The sequence below is a fragment of the Apis mellifera genome, linkage group LG3 (genome assembly GCF_003254395.2).
Source record: "Apis mellifera strain DH4 linkage group LG3, Amel_HAv3.1, whole genome shotgun sequence".
In the NCBI taxonomy this organism is placed as follows: Eukaryota; Metazoa; Arthropoda; class Insecta; order Hymenoptera; family Apidae; genus Apis; species Apis mellifera.
The window spans coordinates 12,169,811-12,195,657 of record NC_037640.1 but is presented as its reverse complement, the minus strand read 5'-3'; the positions used below and the strand labels follow the sequence as shown (position 1 = coordinate 12,195,657).

The 25,847-nt window shown below is 31.1% G+C and overlaps 3 protein-coding genes and 1 long non-coding RNA gene across 10 annotated transcripts; 3 read left to right on the top strand and 1 right to left on the bottom strand.

Annotated features, from left to right (window-relative positions):
* Positions 1-1,318: 1,318 nt before the first annotated feature.
* On the top strand, positions 1,319-4,545 carry LOC551521 (actin-related protein 5). Its single transcript, XM_623916.6, has 7 exons — positions 1,319-1,482; positions 1,552-1,866; positions 1,937-2,217; positions 2,277-2,495; positions 2,566-2,867; positions 2,943-3,123; positions 3,209-4,545. Exons 1-7 carry the CDS (start codon positions 1,380-1,382, stop codon positions 3,830-3,832), a joined length of 2,025 nt encoding a protein of 674 aa, XP_623919.1. The 5' UTR covers positions 1,319-1,379; the 3' UTR covers positions 3,833-4,545.
* A 2,651-nt stretch (positions 4,546-7,196) lies between these two features.
* On the bottom strand, positions 7,197-22,659 carry LOC107964206 (zinc finger protein 717). Of its 4 annotated transcripts, XM_016911365.2 has the most exons (3): positions 22,450-22,651; positions 20,801-22,042; positions 7,209-9,722 (listed from the first exon to the last, which is right to left on the bottom strand). In XM_016911365.2, the coding sequence occupies exon 2, from the start codon at positions 21,914-21,916 to the stop codon at positions 20,861-20,863; it is 1,056 nt and encodes a 351-aa protein (XP_016766854.1). In that variant the 5' UTR covers positions 21,917-22,042; positions 22,450-22,651; the 3' UTR covers positions 7,209-9,722; positions 20,801-20,860. The 4 variants fall into 4 exon arrangements, with proteins under 4 accessions (XP_016766853.1, XP_016766854.1, XP_016766851.1 ...); XM_016911364.2 differs by having other exon boundaries at positions 7,197-7,451; positions 20,801-22,658; XM_016911362.2 differs by having other exon boundaries at positions 20,801-22,659.
* Positions 7,623-10,375, top strand: LOC113218671. Its single transcript, XR_003304451.1, has 2 exons — positions 7,623-7,980; positions 9,516-10,375. It is a non-coding gene; the product is annotated as an uncharacterized LOC113218671 (long non-coding RNA).
* A 62-nt stretch (positions 22,660-22,721) lies between the features above and the next one.
* LOC410079 (zinc finger protein 385B) lies at positions 22,722-25,833 on the top strand. Of its 4 annotated transcripts, none has more exons than XM_393566.7 (7): positions 22,722-22,881; positions 23,012-23,055; positions 23,879-24,075; positions 24,281-24,419; positions 24,494-24,523; positions 25,381-25,517; positions 25,604-25,833. In XM_393566.7, the coding sequence occupies exons 1-7, from the start codon at positions 22,871-22,873 to the stop codon at positions 25,769-25,771; spliced, it is 726 nt and encodes a 241-aa protein (XP_393566.3). In that variant the 5' UTR covers positions 22,722-22,870; the 3' UTR covers positions 25,772-25,833. The 4 variants fall into 4 exon arrangements, with proteins under 4 accessions (XP_393566.3, XP_006568532.1, XP_006568533.1 ...); XM_006568469.3 differs by lacking the exon at positions 22,722-22,881 and adding an exon at positions 23,340-23,577 and having other exon boundaries at positions 23,006-23,055; XM_006568470.2 differs by lacking the exons at positions 22,722-22,881; positions 23,012-23,055 and adding exons at positions 23,244-23,258; positions 23,340-23,577.
* Positions 25,834-25,847: the final 14 nt, after the last annotated feature.

Genomic DNA, 25,847 nt, shown 5'->3' with positions numbered 1-25,847 from the left:
CGATCGCTTTTTAAAAATAGTATCCCGTGACTAATGGCTCGAGAAAGCAGAACAATTTCAATTCGCGTTGTAAAGTTAGCCAGAGTCACGACATGTCGGTCTATCGTTTGTGATTTATCGCGAATACGAGATGATATATGTACGGAGATGGTAGAAAGGATGGTTAGAAATGGCGGATGATGCAAGAATGATTTAGATAAATATTATGAACCGTTAATTTTTTCTTCTTTTTTCTTTTTTTCGTAATAAAAATCTTTATAGCTAAATAAATATTTTTGAAAAAGGAAAGTATTAAAAAGAAATTGCTATTAGTTGAAAGAACAGTAAATAGAAAAATTGTACGATTATAAGATGATTCGATGTAATGTAATTTATGATATAATGTCAAAGGTCGATATTTTGAATACCTTTTTTGTTCGGATAAATGTGGATATTATATTTCTCAAGATTATGCAACAATCTTTTATTTGTAATCCTTTTTTAAAAATTTTTAATTGTACGTATATAACGATTAATTTATATTTATCAATTAAAGTAATTTATCAGACATTTGTACCAAATTTCTTTAAATATTATTTTCCTTTAAATATTCAAATATTGAGAAAAATTACCTCTCGTTTCTTGAATAAATTTTTAATTCTTAAAAGCTCAAATTAAAACTTGTATTCTAAAGAAAAACGTGAGTTTAATTTTATAAGAAACTTTTAAAAATTATACTGACTGTACAATGAACATAGAAATACTATAGCCATCTGGCAGTAAACAGGCAGAACTAATCATCTGCTGGTATTAATTTTTTGACATCAACGCGCCATCTATTGATGAATAAATAGAATTAATCATTTGCTGGTAGCAATTTTGAACATCGATGTATGACAATAGATAAAATTAATCAACAAAAAAAAATTAAAAAATAAAAATTTTTCAATATATAGATTTTTTAATTTTTGAAAATTTAAAAATTTTGAATTTTAATGTAACAAAAATATAGTTTACAATAATATAATCAAGAAATTTTAATTTTTCGATTTTGGTATTTAGCAATTAGTTCTACTTATTCACTGCTAGATGGCTATAGTGTTTCAAGTATCCGGCAATTTTACACATTTGAAATGTAATTATAATAAGAATAAATATTTAAAGAATTGGTTAATATTGGTTAATATTGGTTATAATAATTTATTTATAATTTTTATAAAAAAATTTAATTTTAATTTATAATAACACTAAGGTATATAAGTAACAGACGTTTTAAAAACTTCGTGCATTCGACAAAAAAATGCATTTGATGATAGATCTATGTCATTTGCCTTGTCTGTGATATAAATATTTTTTATGATCTAATTAAAAAAGTAACAAATAACATATTTAATACAAAAATGGAAGTTCTTGAATTAAAAGATGTAAAACCAGTACCTGATATTATTCATCTTTATCCAAATAGAGTGAAATCCGAAGCGACACCGCTTGTAATAGATAATGGTAGACATACTGTAATATATTATATAATATAAAATAAGTATAATACTAATTTATAAATAATTTTTTTAGGATCGTACAATTGCAGAGTTGGTTGGGCTACTGAGAAAGAACCTCAATTAGTATTTAAAAATCTTATCGCTAAACCACGCAAAGAACGTGGTAAAAAGGATGGTGAACCTCAGGTTGGAAATGATATAACTAATATTGAAGCTGTGAGATTTCAATTAAAAACACAATTTGATCGAAATGTGGTTACACATTTTGAAGCTCAAGAACAGATATTTGATTATACTTTCACTCATATGGGAATAGATACGGAAGGTGCAGTGAATCATCCTATAATTTTAACAGAAGCATTTCTTAATCCTAATTATTCAAGAAATTGTAAGTACATAAATATATAAGAAAAATCTGGTCTTAGTTTAAAATTTAAATTTTATAATCTTGATTTTAGTGATGGCGGAACTTTTATTTGAATGTTATAACGTACCTGCAATAGCTTATGGAGTGGATTGCTTATTTTCTTATCAGCATAATAATTGTCCGTCTGATGGTTTAATAATTAGTATTGGATATCATACTACACATATAATACCTATATTAGATGGTAAAGCGGATCCTGTAAATTCAAGAAGAATTAATGTTGGTGGATACCACATTACATCTTATATGCATAGATTGCTTCAACTCAAATATCCTGTTCATGTTAATGCTATAACACCTAGTCGAGCAGAGGTACAGAAATGACTTATATCTCAATGTAAAAAATTTTTGACTTTATTTTCTTCGAATAGGAGTTAATACATGAACATTCAATGATAGCTTTAAACTATCAAGAAGAAACGTCTAAGTGGGCAGATCCGGATTATTATGATATGAATGTATTAAGAGTACAATTACCGTATGTTGCTCCTGCAAATGCACCTGGTTTAACAGTTGAACAACAAAAAGAAAGAAAACGGGAATTAGCTAGAAGATTAATGGAAATCAATGCTAGAAAAAGAGAAGAAAGAGTTTGTAATTTTTATTAATATATGCAAATATAAATTTATTTCAATAATTCAAGAAAAAATATATTTTTAGTTGGCAGAAGATGAAGAACAATTAAATCAATTATTAGCCGTTCAAGATTTACTAGAAGAAGGTGAAACAGATGAATTCGATCAAGCATTGAAAACTTATTCTCTCGCAAACGAAGCAGATTTAATAAAAATGATTAATAATTTGCAAGCAAAGGTAGAAAGAACTAGGCAAAAAATAGTAGCGGCTAATTCACAGGAGGAAAATATCGCGATGGAAGAACAAAAACCAAAAATAAAATCGAGTCTACAACCTAAAGATCAACAAGATTTTGACGAATGGATCGCTAGTGTACGAAAGAAAAGGTACGAAGTGAACTAATTTTTTCATCTTACGATTAACATTTTAACTTATTGGATGTTAAATGTTTTTCTTTATAGGCAAGAAATATTAGAAAGACGAATGGCTAAAAGACAACGTAGACAAGATATGGCAAAACGCAGAACAGCAGCCGCGCAAGAAAGAATGCGAATAATAAGCCAATTAGCAAGAAAAGAAAAACGCGATGATGATTTTGGCATGAGAGACGAAGATTGGGATGTTTATAAAGTTATAAATAGGGTACAGACTTTTAAAATATTTTTTTTTCTTTTAGTTTTAAATATATTTCGAAATTATGTTTCTAATTTTTATATTTTCTACACAGGAAGGTGGGGATTCAGATTCAGAAGTAGAACAAGAAAAACTTATGGAATTGGAAGATGTGTTACGACATCATGATCCAGAATTTGACGGTGCTGGATCTAATGTCCCTATGGTTCCTGGAGAAACTCATCAGTTACACGTGGGAGTAGAACGTTTGAGAGCACCAGAAATATTATTTCAACCATCTATGATAGGCTCCGTGGAAGCAGGCATTGCAGAAACAATCGAATTCGTTTTGAAGCTTTATCCATCCGAACTGCAATCGCGACTCGTAGGAAATATATTTCTTACTGGAGGTCCAACGAAATTTCCTGGTTTACTTGAGAGATTAAATCGAGAACTTCGCGAAATGCGACCATTTGGATCAAATTTTCAGATAAATATAGCAAAAAATACCAGCATAGACGCGTGGTATGGCGCAAGGGATTTTGGTCTAAATGGAAATCTTCCTGAATTTTTAGTAAGCAAAAAAGAATACGAAGAAAAAGGTGGTGAATATTTTAAGGAACATTCGACCAGTAATACTTACACTCGATCTCCTGATCCTTTACCTACAGTACAGACTCCTGTAACATCAGAGCAAGTGATAGTAGAAGATGCTGTTGTAGACGTTGAAATGGAATAAAAAAAAAAAAAAAAACAAGTTTTATATTAATTATTATAGAATAAAATTTATCTAAACGTAAGATTCGTACTCGATCGTTTTTCCTTTCTTTATTGGAAAGTGAGAAGAATAAAGAATACGAATGCTTTTTTTTGTTATGGATATCTACTTTATTACACAAGTGTTTCCGTTTGTTCATTCAATCACGAACAAACTACATTGTAGTCTGTTTGCTGATCACAATGTACAGTTCCAATCAATCATCGCCATTTCATCGTCATTCAAAGATAATTATGCGGGTACATTCTGGCTTTTTTTTTTTTCATTTATTTATCGAGAATAGTCGACATTCGCTTATTTCTTCGGCGTTCGTCGAATAAGCTAAAAAAAATTGAGAAAGTGATCCGTCATCTCAGCAAGGATTTACTACAGCGACCTCGAAAAATTCTCCCACATCATTATTCATAGCTTAAGTTAACATCACAATACAATTATTATATATGTATGTATATATATATATATATGTATATTGAAAAAATATTACGAAGCCCTATAGGCAATTATATTACAGCTAATTATAAGTGATTCTTTTGTGTTTCTAATAAAGGAACATACCGTATGTAAACTTATGTTCGTTTCGAACTTTTCACACGTTACAACATAAGAAAAGGAGAAACGATTGGATTAGTTTTTTCTTAACTCGAAGAAAAAAAAAAAAAAAAAAAAAGAAGAAATGACCACAAACGCACAGCGTTTGTTACATGTGTATGTTTAAAACACATCAATGATATTTCTTACATTTCTTTTATTTTTACGTACTCTGTGGCTACACTTTCGTCTCTTATCACATACAATTATACAGATAAATTTCAATAAGTATACCTTATTGTGTAACATAATAAATAAATAATATTTTGTTTGAATTTTTGTTAAGAGAACGCAACGAATCATCAGTGTTGAATTTATTAAGTTAAAAATAATATGTATTGTACTATTTATCATAAAATATTAATACAAAAATGGAATTTATAAAAACTGACTTGACTATTGTCGATTGAAACTGCACGCAACATTTTATCAAATCATCCGTTTTTTCTTTTCCTCGCAATTAATATGTTTGTGTTAATAATGAGCTCGATTCTCTAGGCACAAGAGTCTTCCTAACAAAAGTCCAATCGTCGCAACGTGTACAAACAATATTTCGACCCATCGAAACTATAATAACTGATCGATGTTTCTCTACGTATTTCACATAATAATACACCGGATACTTAATTCAAATAATATCCTTTGTAACTATCACAGGCTGAGGTCGCTGCAGTTTTTTTTTTAACAATACTTTATGTTAATTAAAATAAAAATAATGATTAATAATGAAAAGCATTTCGACCCGATTGATTGAATTCTTCAGATACGTCTGTTATAAATAAAATGGAAAAATAGGAAAAAAGTGCATAGGAGAAACGTGTCTGTTTTTAAATTTTTTTTTTTTTTTCTTTGTTTTCATACTCTCTTCGTCGTTCAATGGTAGTATCGATAAAAGTGAGGTAGAATCCAATCTTGTGAAGAAAGTGAAGATATTTCAATTTTTCTATCTTCCTTAAGCTAAGAGTGAGGATCTACTTTCGTAAATGATAATATCGTATATGCTAATTAAAATTACACGCGGCCTTGACATATTCTTATCGCGATAATCATATAAAGTAGCGATGATAATAATAATAATAATAATAATAATAATAATAATAATAATAATAATAATAATATTAATAATAATTACAATTGTTTACGATAAAATAATAATAATAATAATAATAATAATAATAATAATAAAGACAATAGTATTTCAAAATAATCATTAGTACAACAATGATTAATGTTTTGCAATATAATGGCTTTATGTATTTATATATATATAGAGATTTATTTATATATTTATATATTTATATAGTTGCATGGTGGGGCAGAGGGTAAGTGACAGCTATGTACAGTACATACTTGCCTTAGTTGTACCATCGTTACGTTTATACGTATTTATATTCTCGATAATCATAATCGTAATGATACGATAATAATCAAGAATCGTAATAAACAATAATAATAATAATAATAATAATCTGTGACAATCAATAATAATAATAATTAATAATAATGATATTATTATCGTCATTTTTATAATTCATAAAATACCCTATACTCTCGTGTAGTAATCGTGTGGTGGTATCATAATAAGAACTAGTATGCAGTATGTACGTAAAGAGGATGTGTTCAACCACAGGATATGTCGGTGAAAACTATGGTGTATCAAGCGTTCAACTCTTTTCTTCTTCTTTATATTTATATTATCTAATATATGTGATATATATATCATATATATATATCATTCACTATCATTTATCGCTTTTTTTCGTTTTTATTTCTCAAAACTACTATTACAAAAGTGCGTACTTCTCGTCTTATATTTTATAGGTACATACATGTATCGGCGTAACCTATCTACTACTTGTTCATTGTCCTTTATATTAGATGTAGCTTTAATTATTCTCTTCGATTCGAGACAAGATGTGCCAAAAATAGTGCTGCTACTAGAAATTAAATCATATTTTCCGTGTAAAAAATAAGCGATATCATGGAGCAAATTTTTGTTTCGTGCTAAAAAAAAATTTACGTGATTCGGAAGAAATATCATAAAATATATGCCTTTTTTTTTTTTAATAAATAATCGATCTCTTTCGACAAATATTTTTTGATATTCAATCATTTTTCGTCATCTATTTTAAAATCTTGACTATTCGAATTTTTTAATAAACTACTTTTAATAAAAACATAACCTTATATACTTATACAAAAAAATTTATTTATCTATATTTTTCATGCACTTTTACAATGTTTTACAATACAATTATTATTTTGTCTCTTGAAAATTAATTATATTGCATATTTTACAATGTATTGAAAGTTCATTTCCTTGATAAAACTTTGCTCCATGACACAGTCCGACCTACTTTTTGACAGAAAAATAATTCTGCAACCGGTTACAGCACAATTTTCGCCGCAGCCTGTTTTCCTTAAAATGGAGCACTACAATAATCCTTTTATTTAACATTTCACGCACACTCATACGCGCACAAATTTTTCAAATATTTCAAAATTCACTCGTACACATACATACATACACACGCGCGTACTTTTTGTTATATATAATATACATATATATGACATGGTACTTTCTACGCATCGACGGTATGTATATAGGTATATCTTATCTTTATCATCGTGTCGCATCGAAATCTTTTGTTCCTCTGATGAATTTGATCATCTAATTTTTTTTTTTTTTTGTTTTGTTATTTAATTTCCTGCTTTCTCCTTTCTTCTCTTTAATTCATTTTTCTTTCTCTTCGAATAGTACAATCTTGTTTTTCTCTTTTCTTTTATTCTTGCCGAGGACGAAACGCGAAACGACACACCGCGAGAATCCAATAAATAATCCCCATTTTTCTCTTCTTCCTCGTTTTTTTTTTTTTTTTTTTTTTTTTTTTTCGTTTCTAAAAAAAGTTCATTGACACGCAATTCAGAACTTGCTTTTTATTTCTTGATCTCTCCTTAATCAAAGCTTTTTAGGCACCGTTCAAGACTCGACCTGAGGAAAAATATCAGCAATAAAAAATCTTACGTCTGTATATAGTACTTACGCCCTAACGAGCCAATCAATCTTTCCCCCTTTTTTTTTCTTTATTTTTTTTTTTTTTTTTCGATTTAATAAATCCCCCAGATTTATTGTATAGACCATACAAGCCATTGTATGTGTACATGCGTTCTGTAGCTTTTATTAATGATAAAAATCGAATTTCGATTGCTTCTATTGATTAAAAATCATTGTTCGAACCAAAAAAAACAGTGGAATAATTCCAATAAAATTGGGGAAGACGTTAGAAACGAGGAGATCTCTGAAATATCGCTAGGCGAAACGCGCGAGAAGTTAGCTCAAGACGGCAAACTCGTTTATAAAAATATCGATCGCTTCGAACGAAAACATCGCTCGCAATACTGCTCGACAAAGAGAGGTTAACTTCTTCTCGAAGTTTTTCGCGCGTATCGCGTATTCGCGATTTTCTTTGACTCGACAGCTCTATAATTTAATTATTTATTACATTAATAATGGCATCAAGGTATGTATTCTATATTATAGCTTTAATGTGATTCGATCTTGTTTGATTGAGAAAATTGTACCACTTGTTCGTGACAAGTCTCTTGAAACGATCTTTACTTTTGAGAAAAAGAAACGAATATCGAGACGCGAATTAATCTTTCGTAAAGAATATACTTTCAAAAATGAAAAGATAATATTGTAAAAAAATATTGAAAACGTATATGTATACGGTCTTATTTTCTGTATTTTTTTTCTATTTTTACATTAAAATATCTTAAAATTAGCACGTGACACGCGTCAAGAGGCTCGTTCGGAAATTCATCCGAGGTTAACTTCACGAAAAGCAGCAATTAGCGGAAGAAATATTGCGTGTTACTTTCTACGTTGTACCGCCTCTACGATAATCGGTTATTAACGGGTAAAAAAATGAATATTCGAGATCGACGAGAAATTATCGTCGATGCGGTAAAAAATCGCCTTACGTCTCGCGTAAGAAAGAAATATCACCATTATTTATTCCTTTCTTTTTTTTATTGCTCTGTATTTTCCCCATTTTCTAAAATATATATGCATCGAACTAACTAACAAAGTTTGTTATCCTAATGAAGATTTCGTGGCGTTAAAATACGGATTGCTTGTGCTTGTTCCTGCGATGATGTTCCTCTAAAGAAGCATTGCTCTGGATGTGTTGATTGCACGTACGTACAAATCTCGTAATAAAAGAAGAAACGCGCGTGTCTGTGTGTGTGTATGTGTATATGTGAACGTGTCGTTTTCGAATAACGTCGAAAATAAAAGCCAGTACTAGAAGTGCGTGTCCCCTTTCCTTTTTTGTTCTTTTTCTTCGAAATTTTTTCTTTTTTTTTTTTTTTTTTCCTTTTCGTTTTAATTCATCGAAAATCCATCGAGTGACTTTTATTGATGTAATATTTCGATAATATCTCCGTGGAATCCGCGGCTCCGCTATGAAAAATCATCCTACGCTATTTCATTTTTCGCAGGCCTCTATAAGACTTACTGGTAGCACGGTAAACCTCTATAAAAATAATAGCTATCCTACGTAAACGTATTACAAAAATAAATGGCATTGTACTCTGCTAAAGAAGCAAAATGGTACAGGCGCAATGTCGAGCGACGCGAGCATCGTTTTTTTTTTTTTCTTTAATCGTATTCTTTTTTTTTTTTCTTTTTCCTTTTTTACTCTTCTTCTTCCCCCTTCCCCTTCCCTTCCCTTCCCCTCATCTCTCGATTCTTTTTCCTCGTCTTATCTCTCCCTCCCTTTTTTTCTGAGAAAAAAAAAAAAAAAAGAAAAGAAAAGACAGATCAGCCTCGATAATAAATCGAGATTGATTTCGTCCTCCCCTCTCCCTTATTAAATTCGTACACCACCCCTCGATTCACGTGATCCTTATCAAACGGGACCACCACCGCTCCCCTCCACCGCTCTTCGCTGATTAATCCACCCCCACCCCCGATCCCTCACTCCTCCCCACCCTCCACAACCCACCGACCCACGAAAGTCGATTTAATTACATCACGCGCTGCTCGTACCAGGAGACGAGCCGAGAGTATTAAACGTCCGAGCCAGGGAAGCTATGGCGGAACGGAGTATCACAAATGTGTAGGGCCGATCAGCCAGCACGATAAAGCACCCAAAGGGTTGAAAGTCGGACCAGGAACTGTTTCGAGCCTCGAGCCATAGGATATCCGCACTGAATCGACCAACATGAAAGAAGACGACGGGGATATTATTTTTCAAACCTAAAAATAATTTTGCAATTATTCCGATTATTTGGATCGATCTCGATTTATTTTTTTTTTTTTTTTTTTTTTATAAGATGCAATTAAATTAAATTTTTCTCGATGTATATTATAAATATATTTTTTTAAATGTATTTTAATGTAGGTACATGGAAATTGCAGATAATACAGAATAACAAGTTGGAATTTTATTTGTTTGATGTTTTTATTTTTTTTCCTTTCATTTTTTTTTTCTTTTCTTTTCTTTTTTTTGGGGGGGACTAGAATTTATTATTATTATTATTTCATTTAATAACGAAAGAAACAAAAAATTACAAGATTGTGGATTGTGAGATCGATATTTAAATTATTATTATTTCGACGAGTAAGTATCCTAGGATACTTTTTGTGTTCTCGTTCTCGGGGAAATTCGAACATTGCTCTCTCTCTCTCTCTCTTTCTCTCTTTCACTCTCGCTCTCCGTTAATACTGTCATTCAACAAGGTGACTAGTAAAAATTTATTTTTTTTCCCCCTCCCCTCTCTCTCTCTCTCTCTCTTTCCTTTCAATTGAAATGCACAAAATAAGTGTGGCATTTTTACATATGCAAATGATATTCTTTCTTCCTTTTTTTTCCTTTTTTTTTTTTTTTTTCCATATTCCACATACATACATACATACATTTAGCTAGAGTTATTATTATTGTTACAAAAATAGTAGTAGTTTCAAAATTTCGCTTTGTATTTGTAATTCGTTTAATCGTTGAGAGATTAATCGCAATTACCTTTGAATTGTCCGTTTCATGTTTGTAAATTTAGCGTGAACCCGGGCTCGAAGCAACGATATTCAAAATGACTCATGACCGAAGCAAACTTATATATATATTTGTTGTTGATTGTTTCGGAAGATTTGAATTTGTTCGCTCTTTCTTTCGTTTTTCTCGCGCTTCGTAATAATCGGGCGATTTTATAACACGCGTATTACGCCACTGTATTAAAATAATTCGGCATCGTTCCTCCCCTCCCCTCCCCCCTCCCCTCCCCATAACAATCGCTACGATAATTCATTTTTAGCTGCCGTCGTTATTATTATTATTACTATATTACGATCACAACCGATACGAACAAACCATGATAAAAATTTTATAATAACAAGTATTGAATAATAAGAAAGAATGATAAGAAGAACAGCAAGCAAGAATAAACATGAGCATAAGTGTGATCCAATATGATTTCGAGAGTACGAAAATTATCGTATTGTACGGTTAATATCGTTTTATATTTGAACGATGTTCAAATGGTAAAAAAGAAAATAGAAGTTATCGACGTAACAAACGGAACCGACTCAATCGGTAAAATCTTCGAAAACGATCTTCGTTCGCTTCGTTCCTGAATCACTCGCGGTATAATCCTCAAAGGATAGATCGAATAACTGCCCCTTTATCGAGCGACGTTTCCACGTAACATTTGTAACGCGATATCGAAGGTTTTCCTCTCCGGGCATTACAACTGGTTACGTGCGTCGAACGTGCTCGATGAAATCACCGGTACAACGCACACGGTGCGGTTTGAGAGAGAGAAAAAAAAAAAAAAAAAAAAAAAAAGATTTCTCGATAATCGGCCAATCTTTCTTGACGACGAACACAAAATGGAAAAGATTAAAAAAAAAAAAAAAAGAGAGAAAAAGAAAAAAAGAAACAAATGAAAAATACTCGTAAACGTAACTCGTGTAATAAAATGTATCTCTTATCGACTAGGTACGAAGAAAATGAACGAAATAATCGATACTTCTCGAAGCCCTGTTAAACACCAATGGACGAATTAGTTTAAGAGTCGCAGGACGAAAAATCGACGAATCGAATTCTATCGTCGTGAAAGTCGATCGTGTGTGTTTACCTTTCGAGTATCGTTATCCTGTTTCGTTGACTTGAAAATAACACGGGTATATATATTTTCGTACAGGTTAGGTTCGCTCCGTTTGTAACCAAACGGAAAAATTTAACGCTGGAATCAATTGATTGAATTTTAAAATGAGGGAATAGACGAATAATAATTCTTCGTTATCTCAATAAATATATTCTTACGATTGTAACTTGTAATAAATGATAATAATAATACATAAATCATTTAAATTTCTTCAGTCTTCGAAAATTATATTACACGCTTAATTAAACTAATATGAAAATTCTTGAATACGAATGAATCAAGAAAGGAGTATTTAATGAACGGTACTAAGGTTAAAAAAAATATGTAAAATCAATAAGATCGAATATATCGATTTTAAAATAATCGAAGGATTCCTTAAGAAAAGAAATTCTCAGAAATTCCAGCGTTCAATGTTCTAACGTTAATTCGTATTTTTATCATTACTTGGTATTCTCACTCGATTCGACTTCCACTCGATCGTTTCGAATAGAATAAGAGTATTTCAGAGTGCGCCATTAATAATTCATGATTTTATTATTTGACAAAATAATCACGTGGAAATAACTATTTTATTAAATACTGTTATTTTTGTTTCTTATTTCCTTTTATTTATTATTATTTATGATGAAGGCAGTCTGTTGTTGCTCGTTTGCTCAAAATTTCGCATTACAAAGATAAATTATCATTATTCGTTTTGCGATGTTTTTCGAGTGACAATCATGATCTGAACGTGATAAAAAATTCTGTGTCGTCAAATTTTTTTTTCTTTTTTTTTATCGTGCAACGAATAATTCGTTGCATATGTACAATCAAAGTGTTCGTTTTTTATTTTATTTAGAAAAAAACGTATGGCTATTTGAAAGCGTCAAGTACTTACTTGTTAAAAATTCTAAAACGTTTCTTATTGCATCGTGAATATATTTTCGAAAAAAATTATCTATATCGATAAAATTACGATTACATTATAATTATATATACATATTTTTAATCTCAAGCTAAGATTTTTAAAAAAAATTACAAACCCATAAAAATTCATCTTTTATTAAATTTCATGCGCAATAAATTTCTATAAAAAAAAAATCATTCGACAAATAAGATCGAATCGATGCTGCGATGGTTTACGCTACGCTGTCAAAATTATGAACACGTTGAATAAAGATAATATAAAGTTAAAATAAACCACGTTGCCTTTTCAAAGCAAGTTATAACCCAATATTATGTATACACAGCGTTACACGTTTAATTATTGGTAATAATATTAAAATTATATTAATGAAAAGGAAAAAAATGTCTTAACAAAAGTTGTTCGATTCAAAGGGAAGAATATCATATTTTTTTATCGAGTTTTAATTAATAATTTCAATCAATCATTTATTTAAATAGAACTATATGATTTTGAATGCGTTATAAAAAAAAAAAAAAAATCGAAAAACTGATCGATTCCGATTAGATATTTTCAATTCGTAAAATATACGAAAGACAAAAAAAAGAGCGTATATAATTAAGAATGAATGGGACACACGCGATATATATATATATATATTTATTAATCATTCTCTTCGTTCTTCACGTGTGATAAATTTTATAATTAATTTCAAAATTCTAAAGCTTAATATATATTTATATATATATATATATATATATATATATACAATAAATCTTTAATAATAATAATAATAATAATATAATTATAATTGTATAAAATTAATATATCTTAGTATATATATATATATATATATATATATATAGAGAGAGAAGAAATCCTATAAAAAAAATTTTTTTACAATATAAATAAAATTTCCGTATAAAATACACGATTTAAAATTTTTTACACATTCATCTATTACAATCTAACTTGTTCAGATTATATATTGAATATTTCTGTACAATGATTATATATATATATATATATATATATATATATATATATATAAATAAAATCAAGATGTCGTCTCGAAAGAGAAAAGAAATATATATAATACTTGAATTTTCCAAATATCCATACATTTTTTTTCAAGCCCCTTTTTCTTTTTTTTTTTTTTAAGTCTCTTTTTCACTTGAAATGATCGCGTATCCTGCACGAAAATTATCACAATTGAGAAAGCTTTAGAGAAAAAGGTGTTTTTTTTTTTCTTTTTTTTTTTTTTTCTCTACAAATCGAGAATCGAACAGCGCAAGCGTCGTCGATATTTAAAATTTAAAAAACGCGGGAAAGCGTTCCCGGGAATCTCTCTTCGGGGGGCGAGGGGCGAGGGGGGGGGGAGGGGCGCGAGGACGACGGCTTAATTAAGAAGACACGAATGAAATATATAACGAACCAAATATATCCATATTATACATATTGAGATTTCGAAAATGGGAAACAAACAATAATACTGACACGGGCGAGCACGAAATGATAATAACAATAATAATAATAATAATAATAATATTAATAGTAGTAATAATAATAATAATAATATTAATAGTAATAATAATAATAATAATATTAATAATATTAATAATAGCAATATTATCAATAATAATAATAATAGAAGAAGAAGAAGAAGAAAATTAAGAATAAGAATAAGAATAAGAATACTAATATTAATAGTAATAAAAATAATAATAATAATAATAATAATGATGATGATGATGATAATGGATGATAATGATGATGGTGATGATAATAATAATAATAATAATAATTGCCGTAATAACGTATGTACATTTGAATCGTCGAACGAGAACGTAAATCGAATAGCATATAAATGAAAATATTTATCCAACAAGTACATACATATATATACATAAATAGAAAGATATATATATATATATATGTGTATGTATGTATATATAGACATAGATAGGTATATATATAGATACATATATAAATTATAGTCACATTTTTTTTTTCTCCCCTTTCGGTCATGTAATAAAAAAATATCGTCGTTCGATAACACAACAATCACATTGCACGGAATATTCGCCATTCTCGAAGCCATACATATACCACGACCACCCCGTAATAAAATCTAAAATTAATTTCTCATTTTCCGATTCTCGTCCGAGACAACAAATAATCTCTTGTTCCGAATAATAATATCTCGTATACAAATAGCATTCACCTTTCGTCCGCGCTTTCCCCGACGAGAGTGTATGTATATCATCGCGAAGAGAAGAATGAAGCGCGGAATCGCAGTTTAAAATCGCAGTTTCCTCAATTTTTTTTTTTTCTTTACAAAAGAAAAAGAATAAAACGATACACTACTCTACCTCGCTACTTTCTCTTACTCTACTTTCCGATCGACGAATTCTTTCTTATATATTTACGTATGCTTGAAAAAAATAAAGAGAAAAAAAAGAACAGAGAACAACGGTTCGAAGCTTCGTAATATAAAAATTGTTATTTTCCATTTATTATTCATCTCTTTAAAGAATGATAAAATGATGAAATTTTAAAATTTTTTTAAATTTATATATCTTTTTCAACAGGATTGATCGAATATTCTATTCGCATCGTGCAGAATAAATTCAACGAAAAAGAAGAAAAAAAGAAAAAGAAGATATGGAAAACTACGAATAAAATTTATCTAAGAAATTTTAAAACTAAACGCAATACAACGAAAAGAATAGTACGATACTTTACGCTCGAAACTAATTGACAATTCGTTTCAAGAAACAGGGACAACGAAGAAAGATAGAAAAGGATCGACGCTAATTGAAAGAAAAAAAAAATCTTTCGTTAAGAAGAAAAGATTACGTATGTACAAAAGAAGTTTAAAAGATGTTGATTCCGTGTGATGACAACGAAGAAAAATTATTAACTTCAAGAGATTCGATTAGAAAATAGCTGCCCGTTCCGTGTGATTGCTCAACGACTATAGTTCTCGTGCTTCTCGTGTATACTTCTTTAGACAATAGCCAGCATTCTCTACGATATAATACGCGATATCTTTCTTCTCTTTTTTCTTTTATTCGTTTTCTTTCATTTTTTTTTTTCATTCGTTCATTTTTAATTCCCTTATGCATTTAATTGCATACAATAATGTATACGTATTTATGTACGTATGTACAAAAGCTCAGTCAGATAACTTTTGCGAGGAACACATCCGCAAGATCACCTTCGACTTCGACGTTGCTTTCCTTTCTATTTACTTTCGATTCCCGGAATTACCATTTCGACCGCGCGTTTCTCGCGTCCCAACGATAATACGCGACAAGCAAATAAAAACAAGCGAGAAAAATAAAAATAAAAAAAAAAAGAAAATGAAAACAAATGACTACGTATATATTTCTATCCATTGTATAAAATATTTGATGCATGGTAAAAAAAAAAATCATTATTAACAATAATTAATTCATCGATCGTAGACTTCGCTCAAATATGTTTATGTTCTCCTTTGTTTTTCTACCGTTAATTTTTTTTTTCTTTGCTACACTTTTCCTATCGATTTTCTTTTCTTTTTTTCTCGCTTTTTCCTTTTTTTTTTTTTTTTTTAAATTTTTTTTACATTATATTGGTCCGACATGTGCCCTTTTCAAAGAAAGTATCTATCCTTTTCCCTTCTTCTTATGAAAAAATACACGGTTCTTTTAATATACGCGATAAAAATTGAGAATTCTCGTGTTATGTACGTCCGCGGAATGGCGGTTAAAATAATTGAGATCCTTAAACTGATCCGGAGGAGTGCATTTCGGTGCTGAACAACGATTTCGATGTATATATATATATATATATATAGATACTTATGAAATTATTGATATTTTTTTATATCATTTTTTTTTCTTTATTTTTTTTTTTTCCCCTAATAAATACGCATAATACTGCTACTAAACGTTAATCTCATATCGATTATTAGCCTACACAAGTTTCACGCAAATAAACTCAATTATTTAAATCTAAATAAGAAACAAAATCTCTGGATAAAATCGCATGATAAAAAGGGGGAATAAATCTCACACATAAAATCTATCCTCGCGTGTATTTTTTCACTGTATTCATTAAAAGTAAGAATACACAACGTTACAACGCGGATACTTAAAAAAAAAAAAAAAAAAAAAAAAAAAAAAAAAATCTATGATAAAAATCGGAAAGGCAGAAAACAAAACTCGCATCGTTACTTCAATATAGCATAGACAACAATTCTATTAGAATATACGAAACGAACGACATTTTCGCGTCCTTCCAATTTTCTTTCCTTTTCTATCTTCACGTAATGATACATCACCGTCCAGCACCGTAAAAACACGTGTGACAAACGAAGGAGAAAGGAGGAAAAGGAGTGGGGAAAGAACGATGGAGGAAGAGAGAAGGAAACAGGGGAAGAGAGATCGAAACGATAAAGTAAAGGGAGAACGAAGAGGTAGAGAAAGAGCATAAGAAGAGTAAGAAGAGAAAGAAAGAAAAGAGATCGGAATGAAGAATCGACCGACCAATTCGGAACTGTTGTTTTTCTTTCCTCGTTAGATACATACCTACAATCTATCTACCATGTACCTTACAATCGTAACAAACTATATAAAATACGTTATCACTATAATATTACTATAAGAGCTGCGCGAACGTATGCACAGAGGCTTTATTAATCACAGCTTTAGTAGTACGATTAGTATCTCATAGAGCTGTATAATGACTAGCCAACATAAAGATCATCGCTTTTCTCTTTCGCTCTCATTGCACCTAAGTGTCTCGAAAAAAAAAATGCACGGATAGCGTTTCGTCTTCCCTTCTCATTATTAGAAAGGACGAAAAAACGCTTTTATATTTATTTTAATTATATCATCTTTCTATTTTCTCACGAATATATGTGCATTTAAATGTACGTATATATACATATATATATGTATATATTTATTCTCCTTAGTTAAAATATCCTATCACGTTTTTTAAGGTAAACAAACTGTTTCTCCTAAAATCCCTATGAAATTTGTTTAAGTTTTCTTAACTTAGATTAAGTAGAATTAAAAAAAATGTTGTTCAAAATTGTAATGTATCTCGAAAAATGGGAAAGTATTAAATAGAATAGCTCAACTAAGGATGACAGGTGTGTGATATATACATATATATCATACATTATGTACATATATTACGACGTCGATATGTATTTAAAAAACGGAAAGGGAAAAAAAACGAAAAAAAGACCGTGTCTTTTCCTTTCCTTTTTTCTTTTCTTTTTTCCTTTTTTTTTCTTTTTTTTTTTATTTTGTTCTTTCTTGCGTTCTTTCGCAAGCCTTTGCGAGTTAAAATCAGTCTTGCCCTTGATGACTTCGCGTTTTCGTTTTAAATCAAAAGCCTCGGGCATACGCGCACATAGAATTGTTCGTCCTCTTGTTTTTCAACGTGCGACTAAAAAGATCGTCGACACAAGACCTACGGATATACAAGAAGGTTTCGAGGCATGCAAACGCGAAACGTTCGTCTCTCTTTCTCTCTCTCTCTCTCTCTTTCTCCCTTTATTTCAATGCATTTTTTGCATTTTATCGCGATTTCCTTTTTTTTTCCCCTCTCATTCGATGCAATTAATCTTTGATTCGTTTCGTTCAAGTTGAATCTCTCGCGTTAAATATATATATATACATATATATACCTTTTTCCCTCTTTTGCCGGTAGCAATTTGAAATCGCTTGGCGCGTGTACGCGCGCGCGCGCGCGCCATTATCTATTTTCGTGTATCGTTAAAACAAATAGACACATCTTGCACTTATGGACCTTACGCGAAATTTTTTTTTTTTTTTTTTTTAAACAAAACTCTTTCCTTGCAACTTTTTTTCTCTCTCTTTCTCTCTCTCTCCCTCTCTCCCTCTCCCTTTGACTCGCGGTTGTCATGGTTCCCCTGCTTGCTGTATCTAAGCTTTGCGGCGTAATTAAAATTTAAAAATTATCGATAGTAATCGTGAATTAATTAGAACGTAATAATAATAATAATAATAATAATAATAATAACAATAATGATAATAATAAAAATAATAATAGTTAAAAATTAATATCTAAACAATAGTCAAAAGAGAAAAATGAACAGCCCTGCTATTTTACACTCCTAGTACTTAGAATTTAACTTTTAGATTATCTGCACATCCGCTCATATCATTTTATAATACATCTATATGTATATGTATACGTATGTACAATATGTATCTTGTAGAGTGTACAATACACTTCGATATGTGAAAAGTAAGTACACCTATGGAACTGATTCATAAGCTGTACAATAATCCTATCTCGTGATAAAAATAATACCGACATCTTCGATACGTTTCTAGCATTTAGATACGTACGAAGATGATGGTATGATGAATGGAAAGAAAAATTGGGTATTAGGGAAGAATAAAGAATGAACGAAAAGATTATGGGAGAGATGAGAGGGGGGAATGGGAGGGAGGAAAGAAAAGAGAGAGAAGAAAAAGGAAGAGAAATAATAATAATTAAAAAAAAATAATAAAACAAGAGAATTAAAGAGAAACCATGACGATTGGGATAATAGGATCCTATATCAATAAATTGCGTTATGAATATTGCTAAAATGAAGTAACATTGCGTCTTCCTAATAATAATAATAATAATAATAATAACAATAACAATAATAATAGAATAATAATATTAATATTAATAATAATAATAATAATATTAATATTAATAATAATTAGTAATAATAATAATAATGATGATGATAATGATAATGATGATGATGATGATTGTAATAGTGGTGGTGGTAGTGGTGGTGGTGGTGGTGGTAGTGGTAATAATAATAGCGAGAGTAATATATATAGTTGAGGAAATATCAGTGATGGTAGTGGGGTGGTAATGGTAGTGGAGGGAGACTAATATTATTAGTAAGAGTAGTAGTAGTAGTAGTAGTAGTAGTAGTAGTAGTAGTAGTAGTAGTAGTAGTACTAATAGTGTAGTAATAGTAATAGTAGTACTAGTAGTAGCATTAGTAACAATAATGTTCTTGTTTTTTTTTCCTTTGTTTGTTTGTAAAAGTAATATATAGTAGGGTGTCTACCAAACACCTTCGGTAGAGACCAATGTACGATAAATTCTGTTAACTACATCGCTTCGTGACATTGCTTGCTTTCTTTCTTTCTTTCTTTTTTTTTTTTTTTTTTTTTTTTTCCCCTCGTTTTGATATCATCAAAATAGTAAACCAATAAGTTTAAACGTTGTAGGTAATAATTACTATCTATATCACAGATCCAAGTGACTAAACTCCTTTAAAAATATAATATAAATACGTGTACGTGTGTGTGTATGTGTATGTGTGAGTATGTGGATGGGCGAGTGTTGCGTGTGTACGTGTAATGGTTCTCGCGCATAATATATATACACACATAGATATATATATATATATGTATATGTACTCGCAGATGTGATTAAAAAACAGATAAATTAAGAAGTGCGGAAACTTGGAAAACTCGTGTAGTTTATGCTAACATCGATGTACCACGACAGATTGGTAAAACGAGGAAAAATCCAAAAATCGAGGAAACGATCGATGGTTGTTGCGCAGTTTGTGCACGTCCCTTCGAAACGGTGCTTCAATTCAATTCGATTCGATTCTCGTTAAAATTACGCTCGAAATATATAGAAATCCATTAAATGGACCGAGAAGTATCGAGTAGAAAAAACGTAGTAATCAATTTACAATTGATCCACTCATTTCCATATTTTAAAAAAATTAAAAAATAAAATCGGTGCATAAAAATCTCGTTTAATTATCCACGATTAATGAATAAGCATCCGGTCGTGATCCAGAAAGCGGATGCTGTTTAGGCACTTTGTTTGTAACCAGCACCATTAAACGACGCGCGATCGAAGAGGTCCGCGTTTCGGTAGGGCGAATTAATCACTCCGTTCGTGGTAAAAATCGTGATTGCTGGCATAAACTGACTCTATTCATTGTTGCGTTGAATGTATTCGGGATACTCGACGGGAGGACTCGTGTTCGAGTACTGAGCGTACAGATAAAGTGCAGGGTGAAGCCCTGGCGGAGGAATGCCGCGATGCAGTTGCTGCGATTGATGATGCGACTCCGATGAATCTATAGGGGATGATATATGCGGGTAAAGTTGGGAGTTGAGGCTGTCCAGTGAACTGGAAGAGCCTGTCGTTTGGTAGACACTCTGCGGTGTGGTGTGCTCGTGAGACACAGGTGAATTAAGTGTGAATGGCGAGGACGCCGAGGTGGGACATACTACTTGCTGCGGTGATTGATGTTGTTGCGGTAGGGGCTCGGACACGCTGTCATCTAAACACTAGTTGGTGGTCTGCGGATGTAGCAATGGTAGAGGAAGTTGAAGATTATTTTGCTTGGCTAAACTTGCGATTTCGGCAGCGATCCCTCCCTTGGAACCGGTCAATCCGTCCAACGAGGAAGGTCCTTCGCTGTAGCGTAAATCACAAACCGGGCTCTCGAAGCCCGTACCTGGTGTACCACCACCGGTGCTTTGAGGCGTGGGTGGATTATGATTCGTACTGCTTTGATTCATATCACGGTGTACCCGGTTTTGATGCCGTATTAGATAACTATCACGTACAAACGTACGTCCGCATATATTACACTCGTACGTAGTGCTTGCTGTGTGGGTACGGATGTGTATTGCGAATTGACTCTTGGACGTGAATGTGAGGGAACATCTGTCGCACACCAAAGGCTTTTCAGCAACATGGCTCCAACGGTGTGCCGTCACATAGCTTTTCACTGCAAAACGTTTCTGACAAATGTCGCAGGCGTACGGTCTCTCCCCTGTGTGCACTCTTTTATGAGTATTAAGACTGCTCTTCTGCGTAAACCTTTTCAAGCACAACTCACATTGAAAGGGTCGTTCTCCTGTGTGCGTCCTCATGTGCACTTCCAAGTATGGTTTCCGGCAGAAACTTGCTTCGCATACTGTACAATGATATGGTTTGTTGCCCGAATGAAGTTTCATATGTACATAGTACGATGAAGCAGAAGACAGCACCTTGCCGCATACCTTACAGGGTTGTGGCTTTGACCGTGAACCTTCTTTAACCGTCTGTTGTCCTGTCGACTGACGGCTTGGAACTTCCTGTTGCACAGTCTGACTCTGCTGTTGTTGGCCCTGCTGCGCTTGTTGATTCTGTTGTTGAGCTTGTTGTTGACCCTGTTGCTGGTTTAACTGGTTTAACGTCGTCTGCTGCTGGGCTTGTAGGTGCCCCTCTTGTTGCGAAAGATCTTCACGATCATCAGACAAATTCACCATAGAATTTGAACCATCCGAACGGCTTGAAGCAACAGAATAAAACCCCATGGGTTCACTTTTGATTTGTTGTTCAAACATGGACGTCATTATATCAGTCTGTTCCTGTTGAGCCAGCTGTTGTGATTGTGGCTCCTGCTGCTGCACTCCTTCTTGATGTGGGAGCAGAGTCAGGTTGCGCTTGACAAGCTGCTCATATCCTGCGTACCAATCCACCTGCATGACAGGGAACCTCTATAAATCGCCATTTATGACACTCGTTGTGGCGCAAAAATTTGCGACGATGTAGGTACACTCGTAATTCTGGGATCATGCATGCCCAACTCATATATACCGCGTGTCAGGTTAGACCAATTGCTTTGACATTTATCTTTGACAAGTGACAGAAGGTAGCTGGATGATCAGCTGATTGCATAACTTTTACGCGAAGCACTCGAAGACGGCACGATGCCGCCGTCAACAGAACGTAACCCAGCAGTGAGCAACACGGGCAACTCTATTTTTAAAAAAGCGACGGGAGAAACGGCGGAATATTTTGACTGCGAAACCGGATTCTTCGTAAGCGCTTCGCAAGTGGGGGTCGCTTTTGCTGTAGCCGAGCAAGAAAGCAACATTCTACGAACCTTTGCTAATGTAGTGGTCCGGGCTAGGGTCGAAAAACGTCACGCCTCATCGAGCGCACGCCTCCCGTTCTCAAGCGGTTTCACGGACAATCGCGAAACATTTGTACGGCCAAATTGTTTTTCTCCGACACAAAATATAAGATGGCTGCTACTATATTTCGCGACCGTCACCTATATGTACTTATACAAACACACGCACCTAAGTACCGACCGACGATATTCGCCAACTTTTCTAATTGGCTGCCCTTCTTAAACCGCGAATATTACGCTCTACTACGGCCAACATCGCGCTTCGAAAACCTCTGATTGGATCGATCTTTCGCAAAGCTTTATTCACCTGTTTGATTTTATGCATATTTAATGGACAAACTTTCTCGATATAAGTAACTTTATCACCTTCCATTAGTTATCCAGAAGTCGTATGTTAACTCGGTAGATATTTATATATTATTGTAAAATTATATATATAAACATAAATTTTTTTTTTTAACAAATTTGAATTTTTCTATTTTATCTTTTCTAAATTAAAAATTTTATTTCAAAAATAAATATATAATTGAAGAATTTGGAAATTTGATCGGGACAACAAAGTGAAGGACTATATAGGTAATATATATATAACGCATTTATAAGCTAAAGTTAAGAAATTTACGATACTTTTGAATGATATTTGTAACTGAAATTTGATAGAAACCAAATAATCATATTTAAGAAGTGTTTAAATTACAAATATTGATTTGCTGTATCATTTATATATCTTTTCTGTATCTTTTCATTATTGCTTCATTAATTCAACCGGGTAGAACAATGTTTGTAAATATATGTTATTGTGCGCAGTATTTTAATCCTCGAAGTGATCACTAAACTCGCCTTGAATGACGACATTCTAGGAACTCTTGGAGCCTATCAAATGTAATATTGAACTGCTAATAGTCGACTATAATGTTCCTAAAAGAAGCAGGCAACCAACTCGAAAAATTGTGTCAGAAGTATTGAACAAGGAATTTACTTATAAACATTACTGCCCACTAAGTACCTTTTGAGAATTATTGAAAAAGTATAAGAAGTTTATTACAACCTAAATTAATATTAATAAATTTCGATCTGATTTTAATCTACAACAGATAGGTACACTTGAAAAAATATATAAATATATGATTAAATAATTAATTTATGAAGATAATAATTGTCTTTTTTGATAATATACCTATAATATATATATATTTTTTTTATTAATTATTAATTATTTAATTGAAATAATATTTAGTATATATATCTATTATAATTTTAAACGAATTATAATTTCAGCTTTAATTTCAGTTTACTAATAGTTTTTTTTTTGATGCTATAGTTTTTTTTACGTTATTATAAAATTTAAACTTCAATTATTGATAATTTTTGCTAATTTTTGGTTATTTTAAACTTTTAGTTTCAAGAATGGCTGTATCATCGGAAAGTGTTATGAATCCTGGCCTTAATGACCCTGTAACCAAAGCAGTAGTAGATAATATAATGGGAAATTTACCTACAAAGAAACCCCTTGTACGCTGTGATGATTGTGATCTTTCATTTACTAGTCAAACAGTATTAGATACACATTTACAAGGGGCACGTCATGCTAAACAGGTTTGTAAAAATAAAATAATGAAAAAGATAAAAAAAAACAAATGTATAAATGAAAAGTTGAAGTATGAGATAACACACATGCAATAAAGAAGAATTAAAGAAACAAGATAAATTTTAATAAATGTTTTAATAAATATTTTATAAATAAAATAATAAAATAAGAGATCAGAAATGAGAGATGTAGAGAGATACACTTGTTTTACAGATTAGATCAAAAAATATAATGGCATCTCTTGAAGACACCAAAATAGCATTTACAAAAGATGAAGAAACAAATGGATTGAAATGCAATGTGTGTAATGTGTGTCTAAACTCAATACAACAACTTCAAACACATTTAAATGGTATTTTTTAAACTAAAATTTATTTCATTTATTTATATATTTGTAATAAATAAAACAAACTTTATTTCCTATAGGGAGCCGACACAAAAAGAAAGCCATGAGAGGTAATAAACCTTATATGGTACGAAAACAACTACCATATGGGTTTAGATGTAGTCGCACTATATGTATGGATAAAACAATAGAAAAGAATATTGCTATACTAATTTATTGCCTACTCTTGTTTACATTTGCATGCTTAACACTTTTGCTTACTTTTGCTTTTCAAATGTTTTTTTGAACTAATAAGAAATTTTCATGCTTACTATCTAAGCTTACTAGCTAAATTAATCAAATGCTATTGAAAATATATCAGTGATACTTTCATGTTTGTTGTAATTCATGCATTGTTATTTGATATTTATTATTTATTTATTATGTATTATTTATTATTTATTTATATCAAATTGAAATTATTATATATTTATTATTGATTTATGTCCTTGAACATATTGTCATAAAATAATAACTCGATTACGAGTTGCTTAATTTCATATTATGATTAATAAAGTTAATATTCTTTTCAAAATAATTTAACTCTTATAAATAAATTAACTCCTTATTAATTGTTATTTTGTTTTTATAGAATATTGTGTACAAATTTTTTTATATGTTATTAATCATTTTTTTCAATTATTTTATAAAGAAGTGAAAAATTTTAAAAGGAAGTATATGCAAAATAATATAATAATACAAATGCATTCTAAATACTTATTTTAAAGAGGTAAAGTTTCTTATATATACACATGCATATACATATATATATTTTTCAAATTTTATGACAATTTTTGGTTAAAAAAATTTGTATTAACAGTTGCTTTTTCCATAGCATGAATGTAGTGTTCAAGCTGATTTATTATCACATTTAACCGCTTTAGCGGTTGTGATACATAGATAGTGTTGATCGCACATTGATGCTTAGGTGGGAGGGCTGGCAAAGATGTTGGCAGTTCGGTGACATCGACAACCACAAATGTTCAAGAAAATACTGCTTCTAAAGGTGTACTTTCATGCGGTTTGTGTAACAAAATTTTTAACTCCATGGCACAATATAACGTGGTATGTTATCAAACAAAGAAATATTATTACATTATATTACAAATAAGTATTATTGATTATTTAATATAACTTGTGTTTAATTATAGCATATAACATCCAAAAAACATACTGGAAAATTAAAACAAGCTAAAACTCAAAAAAAGAAAAGATTTTTTCCATATTGGAAAAAACCTAAAACTGGCGTAAATCCTAAAAATCTTGTTCAATCATTATCAAATAATTTTGTATCAGGAGGTTTCACAAATCAGACATAAGAAAGTAATGTAATAAATTGAATATATTATCTATTTTAATAAACATATGAATTATTTAGATACATACGTTTTATTC